This window comes from Carcharhinus amblyrhynchos, chromosome 9 (genome assembly GCF_965287045.1).
Source record: "Carcharhinus amblyrhynchos chromosome 9, sCarAmb.v2.hapA, whole genome shotgun sequence".
Taxonomy (NCBI): Eukaryota; Metazoa; Chordata; class Chondrichthyes; order Carcharhiniformes; family Carcharhinidae; genus Carcharhinus; species Carcharhinus amblyrhynchos.
Genome location: NC_137332.1, coordinates 26,761,275 through 26,788,904, shown reverse-complemented (window position 1 = coordinate 26,788,904; position 27,630 = coordinate 26,761,275). Strand labels below are relative to the sequence as shown.

Genomic DNA, 27,630 nt, shown 5'->3' with positions numbered 1-27,630 from the left:
TCTACGAGGAGAGGCTGAATAAACTAGGCTTGTACTCGTTAGAGTTTAGAAGAATGAAGGGAGATCTCATTGAGACGTATAAGATGATGAATGGGATGGATAGGATAGAGGTGGAGAGACTCTTCCCGCTCAGAAAGGACAGTAGGACTAGGGGGCACAGCCTCAAGATAAAGGGGGGGTGGTTTAGAACGGAGTTGAGGAGGAACTTCTTCACTCAAAGGGTGGTGAATCTCTGGAATTCTCTGCCCGTTGAAGTGGTGGAGGCTACCTCGCTAAATATTTTTAAGACGCGGGTTGATGGGTTTTTGATAAGAGAGGGGATTAAGGGTTATGGGGAGAGGGGGGGAATGTGGAACTGAGCCACGACAGATCAGCCATGATCTTATTGAATGGCGGGGCAGGCTCGAAGGGCTAGATGGCCTACTCCTGCTCCTATTTCTTATGTTCTTATGTACACAAGAAACAATACTTTTCACTGGACCCCAACACATGTGACAGTAATAAATCAAATAAAAAACACAACGAAAAGAGCTGAGGACTAAGTAGGAGAGTTTCATTGTTTTCAGCCACACCCTTATCAAACCCTTTCTACACTGGAGAGGACAGAACAGAAGTGCCAGGAGTTACCCAGGAGGTGAACTTTTTTTTGAATACATGTGTTCTAAAAATCGAGAAATTTTCTCCTTTGATGAAAGATGGGAGAAGGTTCAGATCGAGAAATCGAGGAGATAATTCAGGAGATGGATTACATCCCCGGGCACTTCCACCTGGAATTGAATTTGAATTTCGAGCCCCTCCAGCCGGAGAGGCAGCGGCGGAGAGATGCCAAGCTGAAGCGGGACAGCCTGCAGCTGGAGGTGGAGGAGGGCGCCCAGCGCTTCGCTGTGCGCAACCTGCTGGGGGTCTTCGCCTTCTACCTGGAGGAGTACCAGGCGGCCGAGGAGATCTTCTCCAGCGTGTGCCGGGAGGAGCCGGGCAACCTCAACGCCTGGGCCAACCTGGGCTACGTGTACGACCGGCTGCAGGAGGAGGCTCGGGCCAACGAGTGCGTGGAGCGGCTGTCCCAGCTGATGGGCTTGAAGCAAGGGCAGGAGGAGCAGGCTGAGTCGCTGCGGCCGCTCCGGGCAGCCAGGTGCCTGGCTGAACATGCGTATGCCAGTGCCTTCGACGTGGGGCTGCAGAGCGAGGAGGAGCACGCCGAAAAGCTGAGCACAGCTATCGGGCTCTATGACAAAGCCTTACTCTATGGAAAGAACAAGGTGAGAGGCAGAGGCGTCCTTTACAACTCACACAGCAAAGTGTTTTATCACTCTTAAATGCCCCCTGAAACTGACAAGCAAGCCTACTCTTATTTTGCACTTCTAAAATCTGGCTTTTCATCTTGCTTTCCCACCCAGCCCACTAGGACCTATCATATTACTTGGAGTACTGTGTGCACTTGGAGTACTGTGCGCAGTTCTGGTCGCCTCACTATAGGAAGGACGTAGAAGCTATTGAAAGGATACAGAGGAGATTTACAAGAATGTTGCCTGGATTGGGAGGCATGCCTTATGAAGATAGGTTGAGGGAGCTGGGACGCTTCTCCCTGGAGAGAGGAAGGTTGAGAGGCGACCTGATAGAGGTTTATAAAATGTTGAGAGGAATAAATAGGGTGGATTCTCAGAGGCTATTTCCCCAGGTTGAAATGGTCGCTACAAGAGGACACAGATTTAAGGTGCGGGGAGGCAAGTACAGAAGTGATGTTAGGGGTAAGTTTTTCACTCAGAGGGTGGTGAGTGAATGGAATCGGCTGCCGTCAGTGGTGGTGGAGACGAACTCGCTGGGGTCTTTTAAAAGACTTCTGGATGAGTATATGGGATTTAATGGGATTGGGGGTTATAGATAGGTCTATGGATGTGATCGGCTCAACTTGTGGGCCGAAGGGCCTGTTTGTGCTGTAGTGTTCTATGTTCTATATTCCTCAGGCTATCAAAAAAATGCTGGCAAATCTCAGCAGATCAGGCAGCATCTGTAGAGAGAGCATACGACCAACGTTTGGAGCCTGAGTTTGATTTGATTTATTATTGTCACATGTATTAGCATACAATGATAAGTATTGTTTCTTGTGCCCTTTACAGACAAAACATACCGTTCACAGAGAAGGAAACGAGAAAGTGCAGAATGTAGTGTTACAGTCGTAGCTAGGGTGTAGAGAAAGATCAACTTAATTAATGCAAGATAGGTCCATTCACCATTTACAGGCAGCAGGGACGAAGCTGTTCTTGAGTCGGTTGGTACGTGACCTCAGAATTTTGTATTTTTTTCCCGATGGTAGAAGGTGGAAGAGAGAATGTCCGGGGTGCATGGCTGCTTTGCTGAGGCAGTGGGAAGTTTAGACAATGTCAATGGATGGGAGGCTGGTTTGTGTGATGGATCGTGCTACATTCACAACCTTTTGTAGTTTCTTGTGGTCTTGGGCAGAGCAGGAGCCATACCAAGCTGTAATACAACTAGAAAGAATGCTTTTTATAGTGGATCTATAAAAATTGGTGAGAATCATGGCTGGCGTGCCAAATTTCCTTAATCTTCTGAGAAAGTAGAGACATTGGTGGACTTTCTTAACTGTAGTGGTCGGCATGGTATGGGATGATTGTTGGTCAGAGCTCTGACTCAAAACGTTGGCTTTATTTTCTCTCCACAGATGCTGTCAGACCTGCTGAGATTTTACACCCTTTTCTGTTTTTGTTTCAGATTCCATCATCCCACAGTATTTTGCTTTTTCCCTCAGGTTATCCTTTGACATTCTGCACCTAATGTTCTGCCATTTACACATTTCAATCTCTCAATGCGCACTCTTAGCATCATTCTCAGCTTTTGTCATTACCGTGATCTTTTTGTCTATATCAGTTTCAGCTCCCCCCTCCCCCCTGACCCTCATAGAAGCCTACAGTGCAGAAAGAGGCCCTTTGGCCCATCGAGTCTGCACCGGACACAATCCCACCCAGGCCCTATCCCCATAGCCCTACATATTTTACCCACTTATCCCTCTAACCTACACTAAGGAGCTTTTTTTTTAGAATGGCCAATCAACCTAACCTGCACATCTTTGGACTGTGGGAGGAAACCGGAGTCCCAGAGGAAACCCACACAGACATGAGGAGAATGTGTAAACTCCACACAGACAGTGACCTGAGCCGGGAATCAAACCCAGGTCCCTGGAGCTGTGAAGCAGCAGTGCTACCGTGCTGCCTCATAGTATAAATCTTGTCTGATTTTCCTTGTCTTTAGCTCTGATGAAGGACCATCCTAACTCTAAATGTTGGCTCTATTCTCTCTCCACAGAAGCTGTCAGACTTGCTGGGATTTTCCAACTATTTACTGTTTTTGTTTAAGATTTCAACATCTGCAGTGTTTTGCCCTTTTGCAAGCCACTCAGTTCAAGAGCAATTAGGGATGGACAACAAATGCTGACCCAGCCAGGCAGTGATGTCCCATGAATTAATTTTTAAAAATAGATTTTTTTAAACAACAATCCATTAGAATTTCAGCGTCACCATAATTGAGCCCAGCTTTCAATTCCAGACTTCATTAATTGAATTTACCCCCGCCCAACAAGCTGCCTTGAGCACTTTAATGAGCTTTCAGTTTGAAAGCACACATTTCGGCACAGTCACCACAGACCAAATGGCCTCCTTCCGCACTGTAATTTTCTATTTGTATTTCTTTTTTATAGATAACTTCAGAAGAAAAAAGGAGTTGGTATTTCACAATGGCTACTATGTTTATTAGGTAAGAGAACCTGTTGTAATTATCAGCATTAGATCAATCATCATATCTCACTTGAAGAGAACCCAATAGTATTGCACAACACAATGGATTTCCACTGGAATGCCACTTTCCACAAATAACTGTGTGTCACTGGGGCGGCTTATTCCTTATGTAAAAGTAAGTAAAGTTGCTAATAGTCCCAGATGACCGTAGGCTGCTCTCGCCATGAAGGTGGGGATGGGATGGGGTGGAGGGGTTGTGGATGACATGGCGATTTAACCTGAGGCTAACAACACCTTGGGCAAGGGGCAAGGTTGAAAAGGCAGAGCTTTCATGTAAAACTTCTCTGGTACAGGAAATGAACCTGCACTGTTGGCGTTGCTCTGCATTCCAAACCAGCCATTCAGCCATCTGAGCTAACCGACCCTCATTCCTTACGTATAATACAAGCTTCTTTACAGGCTTGTCATATATCCTCCATTTAGATCCACAGATCAGTGGACCCTTTTCCCTGTGCCAAGATATGAATAATACTGTGAGATAAACCATCAAGTCAGGCATTAATTTCAATAAGTACATCAAGGAGAAAGGAATAAAATGACATGTTGGTATAGTGAGATCAAGTAAGGTGGGCTGTATGGGTGGCATGGTGGCCCAGTGGTTAACACTGCTGCCTCACAGCGCCAGGAACCCGGGTTCAATTCGGCCTCGTGTCTGTGTGGAGTTTGCATGTTCTCCCCATGTCTGCATGGGTTCCATCCGGATGCTCCGGTTTCCTCCCACAGTCCAAAGATGTGTGGATTAGGTAGATTGGCCATGATAAATTGCCCCTTAGAGTCAAGGGAGTTAAGAGGGTAAATACTGAGGTTACAGGGATAAGACTTGGGTGGGCTTGATGGACCAAATGGCCTCTTTCTGCACTGTAGATTCTAAGATTCTGTTGGGGGGAGGGGGATCTCATCTGGAGTCTAAACATTAACATGAACTTGTTGGGTTGAATGGCATGTTTCTATGCTGTAAATACTGTGTAATTGGCACACTGTAACTTCCATATTGCACTGGGCTGGCTAACATGCTGGAAGGGTGAGTGGCAGTTAATGGAGCAGGACTCTGTCTCTCTTTCTCTTCTTGACCCACATCCCAAATGGCCACGTTCTGTCCCCTGAAAAATTAAATTTAAACTCCACGTCCTCATCACCAAATCCCACCACCACCATCACTCTACCCCATCTCCACACCCACTCCAGCCCTATATTTTCTCCTTCAATTCCCACCTGCTTTCCATCTTTTTTCATTTGGTAGTGGAAATTTAAAAACCCTTACCTCACTGTCAACACTGCCTTTCTGAATCTCTCTGCCTCGCCTTTATAAACCATCTCAAAATCCATCTGTTCAGTAAACTTTCAATCACCCTATTTAGTTCCTCCCTTCCCGATTGGGCATCTGCATCCCATTTCTAAAGCATCTTGCAACATTTCTTTATCTTTTATGGAGGTTTTAATGGTAAGTAAATACTGCTGTTCATAACTTTAACATGAATTATATTACTATATGGCAGTAGCCAGCATGTTGGATTGTTTGAATTAGTTTAATTGAATATTTCTTGCACCCTCGGTTTTAAAAGTTTAAGTTGCTACACCAACAATATTGATAAGTTAAAACAGCAAGACATTATATGAATCTTATATAGGTATTATGTTCATAATAAGCACACGCATGTTTCTAAAATCATTGTAAAAACTCTGAGCGAGTTTCTGCACTGGGATATCAACATTCCCATTGCTGTTTATTCTTGGTGGAGCCTGGACTAGTTTTCTTTTGAGATGATTGTTGTTTCATTTAATCCAAGAATTAACTTGCCCTTTTTCCCCTTTTCCTCTGGTAGACTGGATGGAATATTAATGAACAAGGACCCCTCTGCTTGCAAGCGCCTGTCATTTTTCAACAGATCATTGCTATTACTACGGGAGGTTCTCAAGTCTGACAGCACTCAAAATAGAGGTAGTGTAAGAGGTGGTGAATCTTTCTCTCTTGAATTGTCAGAAATATAAATGGAGGATCAGTTCAGTCCCATATTGTACCTGTGTGGAATTAGTTTTTCTGCATTGTGACTGCTTCTAATGAATTAGAGAGACCACACAAAAAAAATTGGTATTGTGAATCTCTTTAAATATTATTTCTGTGAGCTTGCATTTTTCTGTGTTGCATCATTCATCTGCAACTAATTAGACCAGGAGATGTAACAATGGTGACTTTTTATGATCACTGAAACAATGCAAAGATGATTGAGGCTGCAAAGTTTTGGTTTTTGAGGTAAATAATGAAGATATGGTGGACAAGTTAATGAAGAGGTGCCGGACTTGAGGCCAAAAGAACTCTGCTGACCAAGATCAGGAAGAGATAGTTGGAATTTCTTGAGTACCTAATGAGAAAACATGATTTAGAAAGTTTGATTTTGATGAGGAAAATCAAAGATAAAAGAGTCTCACAAACTGGATGGCCAACGGAGATGATCCATACATCCAGAAGAAGATTAACATGGAGATCCTAGGTCACAGTGTTCTCTTAGGGCATAATACCTGAGATGAGAGAGGAACAGAAGTAACCCATTTAATCCCTTGAGCCTGTTGTACCATTCAATGAGATCATTGCTGATCTGTGATCCAACTCAATATACCTGCCTTTGCCTCATATCCTTTAATACCTTTTAGTTAACAAATATTTCCCAATCCCACTTTTAATATTAACAGTTAATCTAGCATCAGTTGCCACTTGAAGAAGACTGTTCCAAACTTCTACCGTGATTCCTATGTAGAATTGTTTCCTGAAATGCCTATCTTTCATTTTTAGGTTATGCCCCTGTCCTATACTTCCCAACCAATGGAAATAGATTCTCTCTATCTTTGTTCAATGTTTTGACCAAATCATCTAAATTCTAAGGAATATAACCCGAGTTTGTGTAATCTCTCCTCATAATTTAACCCTTGTTATCTATGTTGCACTCCCTCCAAGGCCAGTAAATCATACCAAAGGTGTGGTGCCCAGAACTGTTCACACTACTCCAGGTGTGGTCTAAACAGGGCTTTGCATAGCTGAAGCATGGCTTCATCCCCATGTTCTAGATACAAAGGACAGCAGTGTGTTAGCCTTCATGATTATTTTCTGTACCCATCCATGACATTTTAATGATCCCTGTACCCAAACCCACAAGGGTCCTTTGAACCAACTTTCTTAGGTTGTGGGCAATTTATTTAAAAGCACAATAAATCACTTTTGCGCAGCCATGCACATGCAGTAATTTAAAGGACTTCTGCTAAGCCAGCATGGAGATTTTCAGGTTGCTACATAGCTAAGAGAGCACGTTGCTCTGGACTGCCACTATTCCTAACTTTTTCCCATTTAGAGAATACCCTATTCTATTTTTAGGTCCAAAGTGGATGACTTCATTTGTCCACATTGCCACAGTTTGCCTAAAATGCTATTTGCCATAGTTTTGCCCATTTACTTAACCCACTAATATCTCTTTGTAATTTTATACTTCCGTCTACTATGCTGTCTGCCTTTGTGTCATCAACAAACTTGTCTATTTTACTTTCTATCCCATCATCTAGGTCATAAATCAATTTACAGTGGCAGGACATTTAGTAGAGCTGTTATTAGTTAGGATGTCCTGTGTGCCAAACTGCTGAATGTGAGAGGTGATCACACCACAACCAGAGAAATTGAACATTTGGGGCTCAACTTAACAGTGCAAGCAAATGTGTATTTTGTCAACCAATCTTACTGAAATTAACAGCACCAAGACTATGAAAGAAGTGCAAATTACAGTGCGTGAATTCAATGTGAAATCAAATAGAGCAAAAGAAATAAAGAGAGTGAAAGAAAGATTGAATTAAGAAAGATTCAGTAAAAATAGTCTGGAAAATATTTATATTTCTAAAATTCTTCACTAATTAAAACTTGAAGAAATGAAATTTCACACTTGCATTTGTTCGTTTTCAGGGATTCTGACTGGCAGCAATTAATACTTAGATGGACAAGGGCTAACATTGTGTGATCAGTTTAGTTTGTGTCTAATGTGCAAAGACAGCAACTTCATAATATTCAATGTATATTCATGGTGAGGTAGACCTTGAAAAAATTTTCAGGAGGTTAATGGAAGAGGGGTGCATCAGGGCAGCAACTTTTGGATTTCCATGTTTAATCCCACATCTGTTGTTGCGTGATGTTACTCTAGCTTTGCATGTAAATAATAGTGTACCATTAAGCTCATTATTAATTTGAGGACAAAGGATGGGTCAATGCATTTGTGCAACTGTAAAAATATATAACATATGTATTACTATTAGTAATCTAAATAACTGTAGACAGTGTAACAACATATGTAAAATCTGAGAACTGTTTCTACTGCAACTTCAGCCAGTCAGCATTAGCCGTGTTTCTCTTTTCCCAGCTCTTGCCTGGTGTTACTTGGGGATGATGCTTGAGCGGGCAGACTCTTTCCCCAATACACCAATGGCAGTTCATGATTGTGGATACTCTGGGACTGATCCACTCGATTGTTATGGACAGGTGAGGTTCTGTTATTTGGCTTTAGCCATGCTTCAGAATAATAACATTCCATTGTTCCGGGAGATTCCAATAACCAACTTATTGATTGGAATGGGGAAGGAGTAAACAGAGAAAAGGGAGTACAATTTATAAGATATGGACAGGACTCCTTCCCCATGTAGTCTAGTCACATGCCTACAAAGGAAGAGATGTTGCTAAATCTAGCTAGGGAACATAATCCATCTGGTAGATAAATGAATGTGGGTCACCTCCTTAGGTATGCTATCCATGATATATAAGCTACAACCTCAGCGCCATCTACAAATGTGGCAAGGAACTGTATCTGGCTTATGCTCTCTCCAGAGTCTTCTTAACCACCAAGATCAGGCAGATCATGAGGAAGACATAGACATAATGGCAATAGAGGTGCTGTCCTTAAATAGGCCTTACAGGCAGACATCACAGAGAGGCAACTACACAGCATCATCATGATGGGATGGCTAGAATTCTCAAAGAGATCTTCCCCTTGAACTCTGCACATCTTTCGCCGTCGGGGATGAACTGAACATACAGTATGGACTGATAGTGCTAGGCCAGTGATTTGTCATTACTACTGCTCTCCAGAGATACCACACACATGATTCAACACCCTGGGTTGAATGCAACCAGATGCAGGGCCAAGGAATCACTGTACTGGCTCTTCATGTACGCAGACATGGCAAGGGAAATCTCCAGATGTGCACTGTGCAATGCACTCAAGCCGCATCAAGCAAAATAAAAGCTGCATTTACATGAGGTCCCGAACCACTCATGGTCATTCACATCTTCAAATGGAACTGTAAACAACCGTTTGTCTTAGTTGATTGGTTTACTGAGAGGTTTGAATTTAACTACGTGCTAAACATGACAAGTAAGACAGTCATCATTAAACCTAAGAGAGACATAACCACACATGACACCCCAAGAAACTTAATACAGACAATGCTTACCAATTTCTCTCTTCTGAACTTCACAACTTCACACACACACACATGGGAATTTGAGCATATCATGAGCAACCCCCGGGGGTGAAGGGGTGGCTTGGGGGGACAGAGAGAGACACACACACACACAATGGGCTCTGCACTAGTTGCTACAGCTTAATCTACACCTCTATACACACACACATTTTTATCTATGCATGTACGTATGTATATTTGCAAGTAGTTATACCGTGTCAGTTTGTTTAATTGTGTACCACACAAATAGTCTGTATATAATTTTCTGTGGTGCACACTGTTGTATCTCATGTCAAAAGTCTGACAACACCAGGTTTTAGTCCAACCTATTTATTTGATAATATACTCGCAAGCTTTCGAGGGGTTACCCTCTTTGTCAGGTGAATGGAGAGTTACCTGGTGTTGTCAGACTTTTTACTGTGTTTACGCCAGTCCAACGCCGGCATACCCACATCGTATCTCATGTCATCAGGTGTCCCAACTAAAGGAGAAAGAGGTAGGCTGAGTGTTCACATGAGAACATGATGATACGGCTACAAAACAGGTCACATGGTGGGAGTTATCCCTGGGAGTGTGGGCAGAGCACAAGTGTATGTGGCGGTTGAGCTCAGGAATAAACTACCTTTTGTTGGAAGTCCTTGTTGATGATTTTGGGAGCCCACAACATTCAACAGTTACCATTTTTATTTGGCTGTCCCTGCCCTGTTTCACTGGGTGTTTCTGATGCTCAGCAGATACCAAGAGCTGGATATGGGTGAATAAATGTTTAGGGAACTGGCGGAATAGTTCCCTACTTTAGTTCTTGCCCACGCTACCCCAAGGTAAACTGAAGAGAATTGTCCTATTCCCTCTTTGGTTCTTGCCTAACACTTTTTAGCACAGCCGTGCTGAAGTGCTTTTGCCACTCACTGGCTCAATTACTAAAAGCTCTTAAAGGTAAGGAAAGAACTTGTGACAGAGACAAAAGACAATGGCATTGGTTTTCCCAGTATTTGGCTGGAAGAAATTTTTGATCATGCTATGCTGGACAAGCAGTGACAAATCATGAACAGTTTTAAAAGTATCTAAGCTTTGTATAATCACGTACATCTTCCATTACTTTCTTCTATCTTTCTGTGATGTTACCACCAAAATTAGTGTGTTGGTGATGTAGTTAAAGGGAGTTCTGCAACCCCTGAAGTTTATGAAATACCATCTAGTGGTAGTAATGTGCATCTAGAATCATAGAATCTCTACAGTGCAGGAGGAGGCTATTTGGCACTTCAAGTCTATACAGTCTCTTTGACAAGTCCTCTTCCCTGTCCTATCCCCATAACCCCACACATTTATCCTGCTAATGCGTCTAACCTAGACAACTTTGGACATTAAGGGGCAATTTACCATGGGCCAATGCGCCTAACCTGCATATCTTTTGGACTGTGGGAGGAAACCGGAGCACCCAAAAGAAACCCACACAGGCACTGGGAGAATATGCAAACTCTACACAGTGACCCAAGGTTGGTATTGAACCTTGGTCATTAGCATTGTGAGGCATCAGAGCTAATCACCATGCCACCCTACCAGTATCCAAATGTGAAAGGCAATTTTAGAATGGAAAATTGCTGTTGAGATGCCACCTATAGAAATGGCAGAGTGTTGTCTTTACAAAATACGTAATTAATGTATCGTAATATAGATATATACCTTTGTAATTCACAAGTTGAATCACACAAGGTATTAGCCACGGCTCAGATGGCAGGACTCTCACCCTGCAAGTTAATAGGTTGTGCTGGGTTCACTCTCAAGTCCTGCTCCAGGACTTGAACACAAAAATCTAGGCTGACATTCTAGTGTTGTACTGAGGGCGCGCTTCCACTTTGAACTTGGCATATTTTGGATGAGATGTTAAAGCAGGAAACCATTTGCACTCTCAGGTGTACTATTTTGAAGAAGAGTTATCCCCAGTTCCTGGCCAGCATTTATCCCTCAATCAGAGCGTTAAACAGTTTGCTATGTACAAATTGGTTCCATTAGTTAAGTTTTAAGTTTATTTATTAGTGGCACAAGTAGGCTTACATTAACACTGCAACGAAGTTACTACAAAAATCCTCTAATTGCAACACTCCGGCACCTGTTTGGGTACACTGATGGAGAATTTAGTGTGGCCAATGCACCTAACCAGCACATCTTTGGACTGTAGGAGGAAACGGGAGGACCTGGAGGAAACCCATGCAGACTCCGCATAGAGTGTGACCAAAACCAGGAATCAAACATGAGTCCCTGGCGCTGTGAGGCAGCCGTGCTAACCACTGTGCCACCCACTACATTACAACAGTGGTTACCTTTCAAAATATACTTCATGTATATGTACTATGTATAAATGAAAGGTGTTGTATAAATCAAGTCCTTTTTTCTCTTCTCCTGTTCCAGCTTGATATCCAACTTTGTTGTTTCTCATGATCTTTCAGGTCAGAGATCTGTGTAGCTATATACAAACTTGTAAAATGCACAAGTTTAATATTCCTCTCTCCAATTAATTTTCCAGGCTATTGAAACGGCAAAAACAGACCCCTTCATCCTGAATCGGCTTGCCAAAGTTTTTCATTTCCTCGGCAAACAAGACATGGCAATTGGTATCTGTAACATGGCCTTGAATATTCTTCCAGACCCAGGAACAAATTGGCAAGCTTACAGCACAAGGGCGAAGGTATCTTATTTCTGACAATTGTTGTCATTACCCACAACGTAAAACTGTTTGCTCATATAGGTGCATTTGTGAGTGCATGTGGATGTCTAAGCCAGAAAAGAGCACTCTTGTGAACATAACATAAGAAATAGGAACAGATATAAACCGCACAGCCCCTTGAGCCTGCTCCACCATGCTGTAGGATCATGGTTAGTCACTGGCCTTTCCTCCACTTCCCTGCCCAATTCCCACTTTCTTTGATTCCCTAAGAGGCCAAAGACTTGTCTATCTCAATTTAAATATATTCAATAATGGAGCATCCACAACCATCTGGGATAGAGAATTCTAGAAGCTTCGCAACCCTTAGGTTGAAGAAATTTCTCTATATCTCTGTCCTAAAGAATTGGCCCTGATCCTGAGACTATCCCTCAATATTTTAGATTCCCCAGCCAGGAACAACCTCTCTCTCCAGGTGGGTGGGTGTTTGTCTGTGGGCTGGATAGTCTTCTCCCTGCTTAGAGGCAGACGTGAAGAGCTACCTGCTATGACTTTGAGAAGGGAGCCTGCACCTTATGATCCCTAAAGACTTTTTCTTCTAGTCTTGAGTAGAGTGAAGATGGACTTTGATATTTAGTACTCTGATGGACTGTGTCAGGGAATGGTAGGATATGGATTCCCATCCTGAACGGTGAGATCCTATCTTTGATCGTGCTGACAGGAGAGACCGGATGGTGAACTTTACTGCCAAGAACTAGGAGGAATATATTTTCTCTATTATTTGTAGCAAGGCGACAGATAAATTTGAGGTGACTTTGGCTAAAATCATCAAGGAGAAAATATGTTGAAGCTAACTAAGTTCATTGCATACTGATGGGAGGAGGTTTTTAAAATAGGCCAGATTTAATAACAACAATTTGAATGGACATAGTTCCTTCCAAGTAGAAAAATATCCACAAGACTATCACAAAGATGTAGTCAGGAAAACTGGAGCCCAGAACCCAGGAGGAAAAATACTAAAGAGGTGACCAAATATTTGGTGAAAAGGTGGGTTATATGGAAGGTCCTAAAGTATGAGTGGGAGGTGGACAGGGAGAAGAGTTTGGGAGCGGGAAGGGAGGGCATTGATAATAAAGACATGACTGCCACTGGTGGGAATGTACAAGAAGGCATGTGGGGGGATTGTGTTTATAAGATTAGATTTTATTTATAGGGACTGTGTTTACAGCAATGTGGATGACTCTTAAATGCCCTAGCAGCCACTTGGTTGTATCAGACTGCTACAAAGTTTATAAACAAGACAAAATCAGATGGATCAACCAAGGCAACAAAGCCTCAAGATAAAAGGGGGGCGGTTTAGAACGGAGTTGAGGAGGAACTTCTTCACTCAAAGGGTGGTGAATCTCTGGAATTCTCTGCCCATTGAAGTGGTGGAGGCTGCCTCGCTAAATATTTTTAAGACGCGGGTTGATGGGTTTTTGATAAGAGAGGGGATTAAGGGTTATGGGGAGAAAGCGGGAAAGTGGAACTGAGCAGCGACAGATCAGCCATGATCTTATTGAATGGCGGGCCAGGCTCGAAGGGCTAGATGGCCTACTCCTGCTCCTATTTCTTACGTTCTTATGTTCAGCCCTGTCGATCCTGCAAAGCCCTCCTTACTAACACCTGAGGGTTTGTGCCAAAATTGGGATTGCAACCCCGCAGACTAGTCAAGCAGCGGCCTGACAGTCATACTCACTGAATCATACCTCACATATAATCTCCCAGATATCACCATCCATAGGTATGTCCTGCCCCACTGGCAGGACGGACCCAGCAGAGGTGATCTTCTGGAATTGCCCTTGGAGTTGCCAACATAGAGTCTGGATCCCACTAAGTGCATTTTGGGATGGGCAATAAAAATTATGGCCTTGCCAACAATACCACATCCTGTGAAAGAATAAAATATGGCCATGAGGAGGTTAGAGATGGGATGTGAGATCCTGAAGATTTAAACACAACATTGAGAATGGCTTCTATTCCGATATCTACATTTTAAACAATGTAGATTGGCAACGACAGGAGTGATGGGTGAACAGGACTTAAACTGGATAGGTTAAGGGCAGCTTGTTTTGTAGTTTAGAGCATGGAGGACTTAAATCCAATCTCAGAAGAAGAAATAGACCTCTTAATGCATTACACAATTGACATTCTATGTATGTTTTTCTTTCCCAAGATTTGTATAAAACTATACATGCGAGGCCTTGAACGTGTCAAGATGGGTCAGAGTGGAGTTCCAGACAGACAGCTACTAACTAAAGCAAAAGCTGATTTAGACTTAATACTGTCGGTATGCCCCTGCCTAAAAACGTATTTGGATATGGGACAGGTGAGTACTGCGTAACTGAACTTCATGTAAGGTTCTTTCGGTCAAGTGGCATAGTGGTTATGTTACTGGACCTCTCCTCAACTGTCCCAGGGTATGTCCTGAATCACTGGTAGTACAGACCACCATGATATAAAGTCAAAAGAGTGTAGTCCTGGGAATCCAAAACGTTTGGCTTTGGACCTCATGAATTCCCATGGTATCTGGTCATGCATAGATAGGGAAATCCTCCGTTAATTACACCTTGCCATTCTCCCTCAGCTGATGAATCAATATTCTTCCATGTTCAAAACCACTGGAAGAAGCAGTGAGGAAAAGCAAGGACATGGTATGTTTTCTAACCGGAGAACGCCAATGCCCTTCACCAAGAATGATAACAGGACTACTGAACGGGCTAAATCTTGAAGGATGGGGCTGCCAAACGGGCTGTCTGGCAAGTTGGGAGAAACCAGTAAGCGGGAAGAACTTACTTGACCTCACCCTCATCGATCTACCTATTTCAAATGCACCTGTCCATGACTGTGTTGGGAGAGATGATCACAACATGGTCCTTGTGGAGACTAAGTCACATTTTCACACCGTAGACGCCCAGCATTATATTGTATGGCACTAACATTATGCTGAATGGAATAGATTCAGAAATGATCTAACAGCTCAAACCTGGGCATCTATGAGGTTCCACAAGCAATGATGTGGTGGGGATGTCACTGCACTGGCAATCCATAGGCTCAGGTTAATGCTTTTGTGACACGGGTTCAAATCCCACTGCGGCAGCTGGTGAAATTTAATTCTAATTATTAGATCTAGAATTAAAAGCTAGTCTCTATACTGATGACCATGAAACCATTATTGATTATTGTAAAACCGATCTGGTCACTTAAATCCTTCAGGGAGGAATATCTGGTGTCCTTACCTAATATGGCCCCTGTGTATCTCCTGATGCACAGCAGTGGATTCCTAAATATCCTCTGAAAAACAATCTGCGCAGCTGTATGAAGCTGGATGGATCACCCGCACCAGAAGTGATAATGACTCAGCCATTGCAGAATTCTCCTTACTAACATGTGGGGACTTTTGTGAAAATTGGGAGAGTTCTCCCACAGACAAGTCAAGCCAGACTCATACCTGCTAGACAATCCCCAGACACCATCGTCACTATCCCTGGATATGTCCTGTCCCACTGGCAAAACAGACCCAGTGCTTGAGAGGGAGTTGTCCTTGGAGTGCTTAACATCAGTTCTGGGCTCCATGAAGTCTCATGGCACAAGGTCAAACATGGGCATGGAAACCACTTGCTGATTACAGTCTAGGGGCTGCCTTCTACTGACCAATCAGTACTGCTCCATGTTAAACATCATTTGAAGGAAACAGAGGGCAGTAAGGGCACAGAATTTAAGCTGGGAACGGGATCTTCAAGTGTGGCTCACTAGCTTCAGTACTGACTGAGCTGACCAAATCCTAAAGGACATAGCAGCTAGACTGGATCTGCAGCAAGAGAGAAAAACATACTTGATCTCATCCTCACCAATCTACCTGTCATAAATGCATTTGTCCATGACAGGATTGACTGGATCATTGTCCAGTTTTCATGGAGATGAAGTCCAGAACTTGCAATGTTCAGCACCATTCATGTCTACTCAGATACTGCAGTAGTCTGTGCCCATGTGCAGTAAGATCTGGATAATATTCAGGCTTGGGCTGATAAGGCTGGGGTGGCACGATAACAGAGTGGTCAGCACTGCTGCTTCAGAGCTCCAGGGACTTGGGTTCAATCCCCAGCTTGGGTCACTGCCTATGTGGAGTTTGCACATTCTCCTTGTGTCTGCGTGGGTTTCCTCCAGGTGCTCTGGTTTCCTCCCACAGTCCAAAGGTGTGCAGGTTAGGTTGATTGGCCATGCTAAATTGACCGTAGATGCATAGGTTAGAGAGGATTAGTGAGTAAAATATGTGCAGATCGGGGGTAGGGCCTGGGTGGGATTGTGGTCAGTGCAGACCTGATGGACTGAAGGGCCTCTTTCTGTACTGTAGGATTTCTATTTCTATGACGTCTTTCTAAATGGCAAATAACATCTTCACCATGCAAGTGCCAGGCATTGACCATCTCCTACAAGAAAAAATTGAATACACTGCAGAAAAATTCTGCTTCAGAACTAGTCTCTGGCCAAGTTGTTCCATTACAGCTACAATACTGGACAATATGGAAAATTAGGAATTAATTATCCATGAATCCAATCCAGGCGGTCACCATCCCATCAGTCAACTCTCCATCATTCTGTAAAGTGATAGAAGGTATCATCAACAATACTATCAAAAGGCACTGACTCCATAACCTGCTGACCAGTGCTGAGTTTAGATTCTGCCAGGGCATCTGTTTTGAAGCCAATGGGATATAGAATTCAGTGGGTTTTCCCTGAATGCACTCTGTTTCCACAGGTCAGCGAAAGTTAGATTTCGTGCTTTAGAATCACTTATGTTTAAAGCCATTAATGTCATGTTAGAAAATGGCTTGGAAACTGGCCATCCAGTAGCTCAATATGTTGATATATCTAATAGAAAGTCAGCAGGGATATCTGCTGTACATTGAACAGATGACTAAAACTGTTAAAGCTCTTGTAGCTTATGATCTTCTCTAGGTGTTTAGATTTGATTGTAGTCTTGTAATGTGCTGCCACCCATCCACCATTCCATTGTCCCCTGTGGAATAATGTTATGATTGAGGTCAGAAACTCCAAAGTATTTTACGAAGCCTGCTTAATCATAAGTTTTGTATCTTGAATTTGGCTAGGATAAGCATGAGCTGTTCCACCTCAGGTGTGATTCAAAAGATCCACTTTGTTTTATCAAAGGTTATTTAAGCATATAGATAACACGTTTCGTAAGAAAATTAGCCAGAACTTTTATCATTACAAACAAGAAACAGAACAACCATTATAATGTATAACCCTTAATGAATACATACAACCTGTTGAAATGAAACCAACCTCCATAAACAACCCCTTTATAACAGGTTGAACATAGCACAGACTAAGGGTCACGTGATACTGTGATTGAGGCCTTTCTGTAGGCAAATACTCTTGCCACTCAGAATAGTTTGAAGACAAGACAGCTTCCCAAAACACTCTGGTTCAGCCCTCCAACAACAGCAGATTTTCAGCTAACCAACAGGGAGAGAGGGAAAGCACTTTTTAGCTTGCTGTCCCTTCTAAAAGTAAAAACTCAAACCTGCAACTCCAAACTGAAAATGAACCCCTGTCACCTGACTTGCCCACAACTTTTTTTTTCCTCCCAACAATGACATCACCTAAGACTGTGAACATGAATTTGAAAAAAACTCTTAAAGGTATATTAAATCACAAAGTAACTGTGTTCTATATTGTTGACAGGTCTGTTACTACATGGGTGTTGATGCTGTGCAGGAGCTTCAGCTGGTGGATGAAAGTGCACTCAACAATGCTTTAGTTTTCTTTGCCAAAGCCATGGAGTACGACTTGGGAGACACACTGCCTGAGATCCAGCTCCTGAGAGGGAAGTGTTTACAGGTCAAAGGTGAGGAACACAATGCAGTTGAGTGCTTCAAGCAGGCAATTGAACTCGATGATGTAGGCTCCCAGTACTCTGAGGCTTTCCGCTACCTCATCGTGTCACTACTATCACTGTTCATCCAGGGAAAATCCAGTGAGGAAACAGTTATCCATGAGGTGGAAATTTGGGTGGAAAAGGCTGAAGCAAAATATCGAATCGAGAGAGTCATGCAGGAACTGCGTTCCATTTGTCGAAACCACTTGTCAAAGATTTTAAAACTTTCCAGAGCAATGATCGTAGCCGGGAAGCTGCAAATAGTCAAGTTATTGTTAGAAACAATGAACCCTGATCATGCCTGAGTCAATAACAGGTCCGTTCAGGAACAAGTTGTGGGAAGATTCTCACCACTCTCTCTGTAAAAAATCCACTGTCAACAAACCCTACCTTTTGTGCCTCTTGGCGTATCTTCAGATGGAACAAACTTCGGATGGTCTGAGGCCAAATTGCAATCCGATTTCATGTTTTCACCATCATTTTGCTTGTCTGTTGGCTGAATGGCAAAAGGTGTTTTTGGTATAAAGTAACCAATGGATGGTGATGTCAGAATTTATTTGGACCATGGTTCTTTAAAACATCAGCTTCTAAGCTCACAGTCACTAACAGAAGGACAAGGGAGCAGATACCTGGCAACACCATCACCTACAATTTTCTTTCCAAGCCACACAACATCCTGACTTGGAACAAAATTGCCATTCCCTTACTGTAGCTAGGTCAAAACCTTGGAATTCTCTCACTCATAGCACTGTGGGTGTACCTACACCACATAGACTGCAGCAGTTCAAGAAGACAGTTCACCACCATCTTCTGAAGGGTAATTAGGGATGGGCAATAAATGCTGGCCTAGACAATGATGCCACATCCCATGAACAAATATGGAGAAAGGGATTTGTTCACCTTATAGCATATTTGCAAGCATCTTCGTGTTGCGTCATGCACACAATTGCTGTTTTTCAGACTACTCCATTGTCAAGGAATGAACAATATGACTAAGAAGTCCAATTTCCTTAGAGTGTCAGCTGTTCCCTGTCTCTTGAGGCCTTTCTGGTTTTCCAGAATTCCCTTGTGGATAAATTGTGATGTGTAAAACCTCAGGGAAATGCTAAATCCCATCAAGGGCTCTTCCAGGCCTGACACAGGACGGGATAATTTAAGAATAAAATACAACAATCTACTTTGCCCAGCTATGTGACTACATTCCAACATCAGTCAAACACCTCCAACTAAATCAGACATTTCACACACTAGCCACCTTTGTGGGCTTTGTGAGAGAAATTACCAATCCAGAATAAATTTGTGCTGAGCAGTGAAGTAAGTCTAACATTAAAAAACACAGCATTTATTGGGTTAATTTAATGTGTGTGTACTCGAATCAAGCTTGAGGAAACAACCTGATAGCATCCATGTTACCCAAGGTATTCGGTGTAATGTTAATTTAAGGACAAGCCAAGAATTGTCAGCTATTTGCATAATTCCTCACCAAAATATCTATTGAGTAACATAAAGCTATAATACAACATAATAGTACATTTCACTATAAAGCTACTGCTTTTTAGTCCCTTGGAAATAAAAATAAGGAAAGACGTAAAATGGCTGTTATTTTGCTATCATCTGATATACACTATTGTTCAAAGTGAAAATGACCCTCCATAAAGTCTAGGTCCTTGCTGGTACTAGCCCTGTCATCCATCACCAAATTAGCTTTTTCATTGTGCTTGGCACAGCTTCTCTGTAAAATTACAATAGGGCACATGGGGATGGGGGGGGTGGAGGGGGGGGGAGAGGAGTTGGCAGTTGTCTACTTGGAACCTGTATAAAGGTCTTAAAAGGGCTGAAGATTTGCAGCAGCAGGTGAAATATTGTGGTGCTTTCAAAGCATATATTCAAATGGAGAAAAGCAATGGATGGAGGCAGAAAAGAATACAACATTTTAAGTGTTTTTTGAAGAGAGATGTTGGAGATACTATTTGCTGCCGCTAAATTGCAGATCATTGCTGGAAAAGTTGAATAATCTGGCAGTGACAGGTAAAGTAAGATGAGGTAAGTACCATTGAAATAGTCTCACTACCAACATTCCTAATTAAACTCCGAATGTAGATCTAGGAAACACAGGCTTGAACTAAAGGAGGACATTTTTAATACAAATATCAGGATATCCCTCTTCACACAGATTGCGGTCAATATTTGAATTAAACTTCCAGATAGATTTTCTGCTGGTGCTGTTTGTAGCTGCTACACATGCCAGGAAATCTGCTGTCATGGAATGTCTTGTGCCATCATCTCACATCCACCACTGCTCAACTGTGACTGTGATGCCCATCATTCAACCACACCAAGTCTGACAACTCTTTCTGCTGCTCTCCACTTTACCCTCTAAGAGAGATCTCTGTGGCTTTTCAGCTCTGATCAAATGGCCAAAATACTGACATTTTCTCAATGTCACTTTTCAGAGTTCTTTTTGCTCTTGCAATTTCAAGTGCCTCTTTCTTTCTCTTATTAGACCATGTGTCTTGCTTCCATATTTACAATATCTCTATTTTCTTTTAAAGATCTTCACTTACTGTCCACATTTCTGAGGCACACAAGAAAATGATTAGAATGTAGCATCTTACGAGTATTTTTCTTTTTACGAGCCTTATTTTTATTATTTTTAACATCCTTCAACTTCATGAGATCAAAACACATAGGAGCAGAAGTGGATCATTCAGCCCATTGAGTCTTCTCCATCATTCAATGAGATCAGATATGATAATCCTCAATTGCTATATCCCCAAAATCCTTGATTCCCTTACTGATTAAAAATCTATCTCAGCCTTGAACATACTCAACAACCCAGCCACTACAGTCATCTATTGTATAGAATTCCCCAGATTCACTATCCTCTGAGAAAAGAAATTCCTTTTCATCTCTGTGTTGAATGGCAACCCCCTTACTCTGAGATTATGTCCTCTGGTCCTAGACGTTTCTGCAAGGAGAAACAACCTCTACCCTGCCAAGCCCCTGAAAATTCTAAATGTCTCTATAATGCCACCTCTCATTCTTCTAAAAAGGAATGAGTAAAGGCCCAAACTACTCAACCTCTCCTCATACTTGGGATCAACACAGTGAACCTTCTCTAGACTGCCTCCAATGCCAGTATATCTTTCAATACATAAGGGAACCAAAACTGTTCAGTATTCCAGATGTGGTCTAACTAGTGCTTTGCATAGTTTCAGCAAGACTTCCCTATTTGTTATTTTCTATTCTCTTTGAAATAAAGGCTCACATTATATTTACCTTCCCAATTATCTGCTGAACTTGCATGCTAGCTTTTGGTGATGTATGCAAGAGGAAACCCAAATCTCTCTGTGCTGCAGCACTCTCCTTTAAATAATATTCCGTTCTTTTATTATTTCTACCAAAGAGCATAGCTTCACATTCTCCTACATTATATTCCATCTGCCAAGTTTTTGCCCCTCACTTGTCTACATCCCTTTACATTCTGTGAGTCCCTCTCACCATTTGCCATCCCACCTAGTTTTGTGTCATCCACAAATCTGGCAATAGTACATTCATTTCTCTCATCCAAGTCATTAATATATATTGTAAATAATTATGGCCCCAGCACTGATCCCTGTAGACTAGTTACAGGTTGCCATCCTGAAAAAACCTGTTACTCCAACTCTGTGTCTTCTGTTAGTTAGTCCAATGCCAGCATCTCCACATTCGGTTAGTTAGCCAGTCCTCTATCCTTGCTAATATACTACCCAGAACATCATGGGCTCTTATCTTATTAATCAATTTTCTTTGGAAATCCAACTATATTCCATATACTGGTTTCCCTGTATCTCCACGTCAAAAGATTCCTAATAAATTTGACAGACATGATTTCTCTTCATGAAGCCACGTTGCCTTTGATTACATTGTGTATTTTTAAATATGCTGCTATCACATCCTTTATTATGGACTCTAACATTTTCCCAAAGAGAGATGTTCTATAGTTTCTTGTTTTTTTTTGTCTGCTCTGCCCTCTTTGAGTAAGGGTGTAACATTTGCAGTTTTCCATTCCTGTGTGACTTCTCCAGAATTTAAGGACTACTGGAAGATTATTACCTGTGTATCCACTGTTTCTGCAGCTACTTCCTTCAATATCCTGAGATGCAACCCATCAGGTCCATGGGACTTAACAAATGGGACTATAGGTGTTTTCCTAGTACTTTTCCTCTGGTGATAGTTATCATATTTATTTCCTCCATCCACGGTCTTTTGCACCTTGATTTTTTTATTATGAAGACTGACGTAAAATATTTATTTAACTCCTCTGCCATTTCCTGGTTTCCTATTATTTTCCAGTTTCATTCTCTAGGATGCCTTTGTTCACTTTGGTTTCTCTCTCCCTTTTTATATTTTAAAATAAGTTCTTACTGTCCCATTGTTAATTTTTTCCTGCTTTATTATTTCTTGGTTATCTTTTGTTGGTTTTAAAATGTTCCCATTCTGGCTTATCGCTAATCTTTGCCACATTATATGATTTTTTCTTTCCGTTCAAAACTATCCTTAACTTCCTTGGTTAACCATGGTTGTTGTATCCGCTTTCTAGAATCATTCTTCTTCTTCCTCACTGAGATATATCTTTGTTGTGAGTCATGAACTATTTGCATAAACATCTGCTGATCAACTCTCCTTTCTGCTAAACTCTTTTCCCAGTCCACTCCAGTCAATGCTGCCATAATTCCTTTGTAATTATCCTTACTTAAGTTTAACATTGTTGTTTCTGATCCACTTTTTCCACTCTCAAACTCAATGCTAAATTCTAGATGATCTGTCAGAGCTTTGACAAAGGATCATTTAGACTCGAAACACTGGATCTATTCTCTCCCCGCAAATACTATCAGACTTGCTGAGATTTTCCAGCATTTTCTGTTTTTGTTTCAGATTCCAGCATCTGCAGTATTTTGCATTCAATACTATTGCCACTCCTGCCTGCCCTCACTTCCAGACCGGGCCCTGCATGTGAGAAATTCTCTTCTTCAATTCTCTGCCCAAAGGCAGATCAATTTACAGCTCCACCATGGATAAGGCAAGAAGGCCTTATCCACGGGTGATAAATACACCCCAGCTAGAACAGAAACCTGTGATACTTTCTACCCTTGCTAATTTTAGTGCCATCTAATAGATCAGATGTTTTTATCCAGTTGGTTTTCTTCAAGTTGTTGTCTCTCCCAAATTGTGGTGGACAAGCCTGAGGTAGAGAAACCAGACAAAACAACTTTCTTCAAAAATTCTCCTTGTTTTACTCAAAAGATTACATTCTCTAAATTCAGACATCACATGACTTGTGTTACTCCCATCCACTGGACACAGTGGAAGTTAACACATTAACATAGCTGTGAACTTAACAGTTGACCACCAGAACAAAAACAATGCACTTAGAATTAAGCCATGTTTGTGGAACTGTGATCGCTTCAACCACACAGCAATCACAATCCAACAAACCTTCAAGGTCAATACATGATATTTTACAAATTACTAACACACAGCATCCAAGGTATTCTTGGTATAGTTTGTAGTTTTTCTGTTGACAGATGAATGGCTTTGGTCTGTTACTGATAGAACACCAAATTAAAGTCCAACAGGTTTATTTGTTATCACGAGCTTTCAGAGCACTGGTCCTTCACCAGGTGAGGCTGCTCTGAAGTGAGTCAGGTGAGGAGCAGCGCTCTGAAAGCTCGTGACACCAAATAAACCTGTTGGACTTTAACCTGGTGCTGTGAGGCTTCTTCCTGTGCCCACCCCAGTCCAACGACATCTCCACATCATCTGTTACTAATCATATCGTCTGCAATCCTGTATCCTTAATTTCAACTGCTACACAGTACTTTCCGAGACATTAATTACATCTCTTGCTCTTAGTGAATCACATAAAAACATCTCTTTGATATACCATAGTTTAGCAATCCAAACAATTCCCTGACAATTGTGAAATTATGTAACTACATCAGTGCGCACATGATTTTTAAAAAAAATACGTTCTTCCAAAAGATCCTGATTTCAAGGGTCCACAAGCCACATTAAGGCACGTTCACCAGCCTAGGTCATCCTAGAAAAAATGGCATGTACTAAGCAATCTTCACATTTCTCAGAAAGTCCAAAACACCTTCTTGTGTGAGAAATACTGTCTTTCCATTATTTGGACAGCTGACTTCAAAGGCAGGTGGATTTTCCAAAACCCTCTTCCCTGCAATGACAATGTATGGGTAACCCAAGCGACTGGCATCTTTCAATCTCTTGCCTATAGTTAGATGACTGCGATCATCCAGCACCACCTCTCCGTGAAACTGAGGGAGAGCATCTATTAAAGTATCGTATAGCGTCTCTGAGAGACCCGCTATCAGTTCCTCCTTACTGCCTTTCTTAGGTGAAATAATGCAAACCTGGTAAGGTGCCAGGAGGCCTGGCCAGCGAATGGCATCATCAGTCGACAAAACCTCGATGGATGCAGCCAGTATTCGCGTGACACCAAGGCCAAAACAGCCCATCTCAGCCACAACAGGCTTGTTCTCAGAGTTGGAGTATGAGGCACCTAAAATAGAGGAATACTTGGTCCCAAGGTAAAAGGTATGTCCCACCTCAATGCCCTTACTTTCTCTCAGCTTGCCATGACACTGTGGACAGTTTGTGTCAGCGTTCGTCATTGCTTCAACATTGGCTGCAAAATGGCAATCAGGACACATTAAAAGATGATCCTCCCCAATCTCGGCTGGCAGCTGGAACTCGTGAGACATCTTACCGCCAATACTCCCCGTGTCGGCCTGCACCTTGACAAACTGCAGTCCCAACTGCTCAAAGATGCGACTGTAAGCATTAGAAACGAGATTATAGGTCTCCATAGCAGCACCTTCCGAAACATCAAATGTATACATGTCCTTCATGTAGAACTCCCGCCCGCGGAGCAAACCAAAACGTGGCTTTGGCTCATCTCGGAACTTCCTTGTCACTTGATACAACATCAATGGTAGCTGTTTGTATGAGAGGTTACCCTGCATGGCAACAAGCTCTGTCACTGCTTCTTCGTGTGTTGGACTTAAACAATACTCCATATTATGCCTGTCCTTCAGTCTGAACAGTTCCTTCCCCAGGAGGTCCCAGCGTTCGCTGATCTTCCACAGACTTGCTGAAGTGAGACTAGGCATATTCATCTTCTGACCCCCGATGGATTGCATTTCCTTATCAATCACACGGACAAGTTTCTCCATGGCTCGGACTGTGTACGGTAGATAGTGAAAACAGCCTGTATTAGCTGGTTGAATGAGACCAGCCTGAAGCATCAATCTCTGGCTCTTGCAGCTCAGCTCACTAGACCGACCAGCCCCAGGCACTCTGTCCTCACGGAGATTCATAGGCTGAAAGAAGCGAGAGACCAATAGGCGCTTGGACCTACCATGGTGGCAATAGGATCTGCGTAATTGTAAGAAGTCACGGAACAGTCTGTCGAACAATGGTCTTGAACGTGAATGGATTGCCATCTCCATTATGAGGCCGAGGAAGAAGTAGCTCTGGAAAGGAAAACGTGTGTAAATTGATATCAATTCTGAAAAAAAAGGTCATTTTCAAAATCCACAGCACACTAATAAGGAAGGAAAGCAAAGTATCCTTAATATTTACTAATTAATGAGGTAGGTGCATCACAGATCACAACCTTGAACTTCAATGCTTATTAAGATGAGAAACCTTTTCCACATGTGCTATCCAGGGCTACTATAAAGCATCTCACTTTCAATGAAGCGGTCCTCAGAGTGCCATCAAGAGCACAATTACTCCCCTCCGACACCCTTCCCTTGCTTAAACCCTACCTCTCCCCAACTCCCTCCTCCTCCTCCTCCCCCCTCCACACTCTTCCCCCTTTTCAATCACCACACTCCTCCTCCTTCCTTCTCATCCCCCCTTACACTCACCTCTCCCGACCCTCCTTCCTTTCCGCCCCCTTCCCCCTCTCCCCCTCCCTCCTCCCCTTCCCCTTCCCCTCCCTCCTCCCCTTCCCCTTCCCCTCCCTCCTCCCCTTCCCCCTCCACACACTTTCCCCTTTTCAACCGCCACACTCCTCCTTCCTTCTCATCCCCCTCTCCCCAACTCCCTCCTCTCATCACCCTCCTTTCTTCCCTTCTCCCTTCCCCCGCACTCCTCCTCTCCACTCCACAGTCTTCCCCCCTTTTCAACCTTCAACCTCCTCCTCCTCCACCCTCCTCCTCCTCCTTCTCCTCCCTTCTCGCCCCCCCTCTCCCCTACACACCTCTCTCTTGCTCCCTCCTGCAGTGTGCGTACTGCGCATGTTGCAGTGGCGGTGACGGCTCGGGGCTGGGCTCAGAAAGCGCAGACTCGCTTCTCCAGCTCACACTTTGCTCAACTTTCACAATGGACAGCTCTTCCCCTTTACTCTGCAAGAAGAATGAAAGATGCCTCACCCCCTTTCCACAGCATGTTTCACTATAAATTATTCTCATAAAAATGCAGCTATTTCGTTTATTCCCCCCCCCCTTACAGAAACACTGATTTAAAACCAGAAACAGCTACAAATACTCAGCACCAAGGGAGAGAAAAAGATCCAACTCTTCAGGTCACTGACTTTCCATCAGAACTGGGTTTGATTTCTGCTGAAAGGTGCCAGCAGATCACAAATTTCCACTCGATTCAGCAGCAAACTGGGTGAAATTAGTGAAATATTTCCAAAGACATATTTCGAAAAGTTCCGGTGCAACATTTGCAAAGTGATTTTTTTGTTAGAAGTCATCAGATTCAGAGTGGTGTTTCAAAGGGAGATAAGGTAAAACCTCAATATTTACCCAATGTACACGTCGAGGATTTTCTTTTGGAAAATAGCCTGTAGCTTGAAGGAAATTATGTTAACCTGGTGTTGTGAGACTTCTCACTGCTTGAAGGAAAGCCAGAGAAACAATTTCCTTTTAAGGGAAATATGACCTTGTGTCAGAGCTTTGTTTTCTCAAAGATTTAATCGAAGCGTAGTGTACTGCGTGTGAATAATTGACCCATTTAAGCATAACAGATTCTGAATTAGGTGTAGTACAATTGTATGGAAGAACCTTGGAGTGCAACTTGATCTGTGAACAGAACTTAAATACTTTTGCACAATTTGTAATAAACATTTTGAAATGTCTGTAATGTATCTTGGACTGTATTGAAGCATCTCAGAGTGTAACATGATGTATGTGGAGAAGCTGAATATTATTGCAGGGTGTGATGACCATTCTGAAATTTTTATAATGTTTTTATGAATCAATAAATTGCCCGTTAATATGCGTAGGTTAGGGGGAGTTTTCACATTCTCCCTGTGTCTGCGTGGGTTTCCTCCGAGTGCTCCGGTTTCCTCCCACAATCCAAAGGTGTGCAGGTTAGGTGCATTGGCCACGCCAAATTCTCTCTGTGTACTCAAACAAGCGCCGGAATGTGGCGACTAGGGGATTTTCACAGTAACTTCATTGCAGTGTGAATGTAAGCCTACTTGTGACTAATAAATAAACTTTAAACCACTGGCTTAAAGTTTCCATCAAAAACTGACAAAATCATAGAATATGATCATAGAAAAATCATAGAATCAGAAGTGATGTTAGGGGTAAGTTTTTCACTCAGAGGGTGGTGAGTGAATGGAATCGGCTGCCGTCAGTGGTGGTGGAGGCGAACTCGCTGGGGTCTTTTAAAAGACTTCTGGATGAGTATATGGGGTTTAATGAGAT

The 27,630-nt window shown here is 42.5% G+C and overlaps 2 protein-coding genes across 3 annotated transcripts; one reads left to right on the top strand and one right to left on the bottom strand.

The window, feature by feature from the left end:
* Window positions 1-609: 609 nt before the first annotated feature.
* Window positions 610-18,908, top strand: ttc22 (tetratricopeptide repeat domain 22). The gene is made up of 7 exons (XM_080196533.1): window positions 610-1,259; window positions 3,713-3,768; window positions 5,633-5,748; window positions 8,201-8,319; window positions 11,821-11,982; window positions 14,174-14,326; window positions 17,707-18,908. The coding sequence occupies exons 1-7, from the start codon at window positions 696-698 to the stop codon at window positions 18,202-18,204; spliced, it is 1,668 nt and encodes a 555-aa protein (XP_080052659.1). The 5' UTR covers window positions 610-695; the 3' UTR covers window positions 18,205-18,908.
* Window positions 18,909-22,852: 3,944 nt separating this feature from the next.
* Window positions 22,853-26,192, bottom strand: pars2 (prolyl-tRNA synthetase 2, mitochondrial). Of its 2 annotated transcripts, none has more exons than XM_080196532.1 (2): window positions 26,172-26,192; window positions 22,853-25,437 (listed from the first exon to the last, which is right to left on the bottom strand). In XM_080196532.1, the coding sequence occupies exon 2, from the start codon at window positions 25,411-25,413 to the stop codon at window positions 24,001-24,003; it is 1,413 nt and encodes a 470-aa protein (XP_080052658.1). In that variant the 5' UTR covers window positions 25,414-25,437; window positions 26,172-26,192; the 3' UTR covers window positions 22,853-24,000. The 2 variants fall into 2 exon arrangements, with proteins under 2 accessions (XP_080052658.1, XP_080052657.1); XM_080196531.1 differs by lacking the exon at window positions 26,172-26,192 and adding an exon at window positions 25,581-25,691.
* Window positions 26,193-27,630: the final 1,438 nt, after the last annotated feature.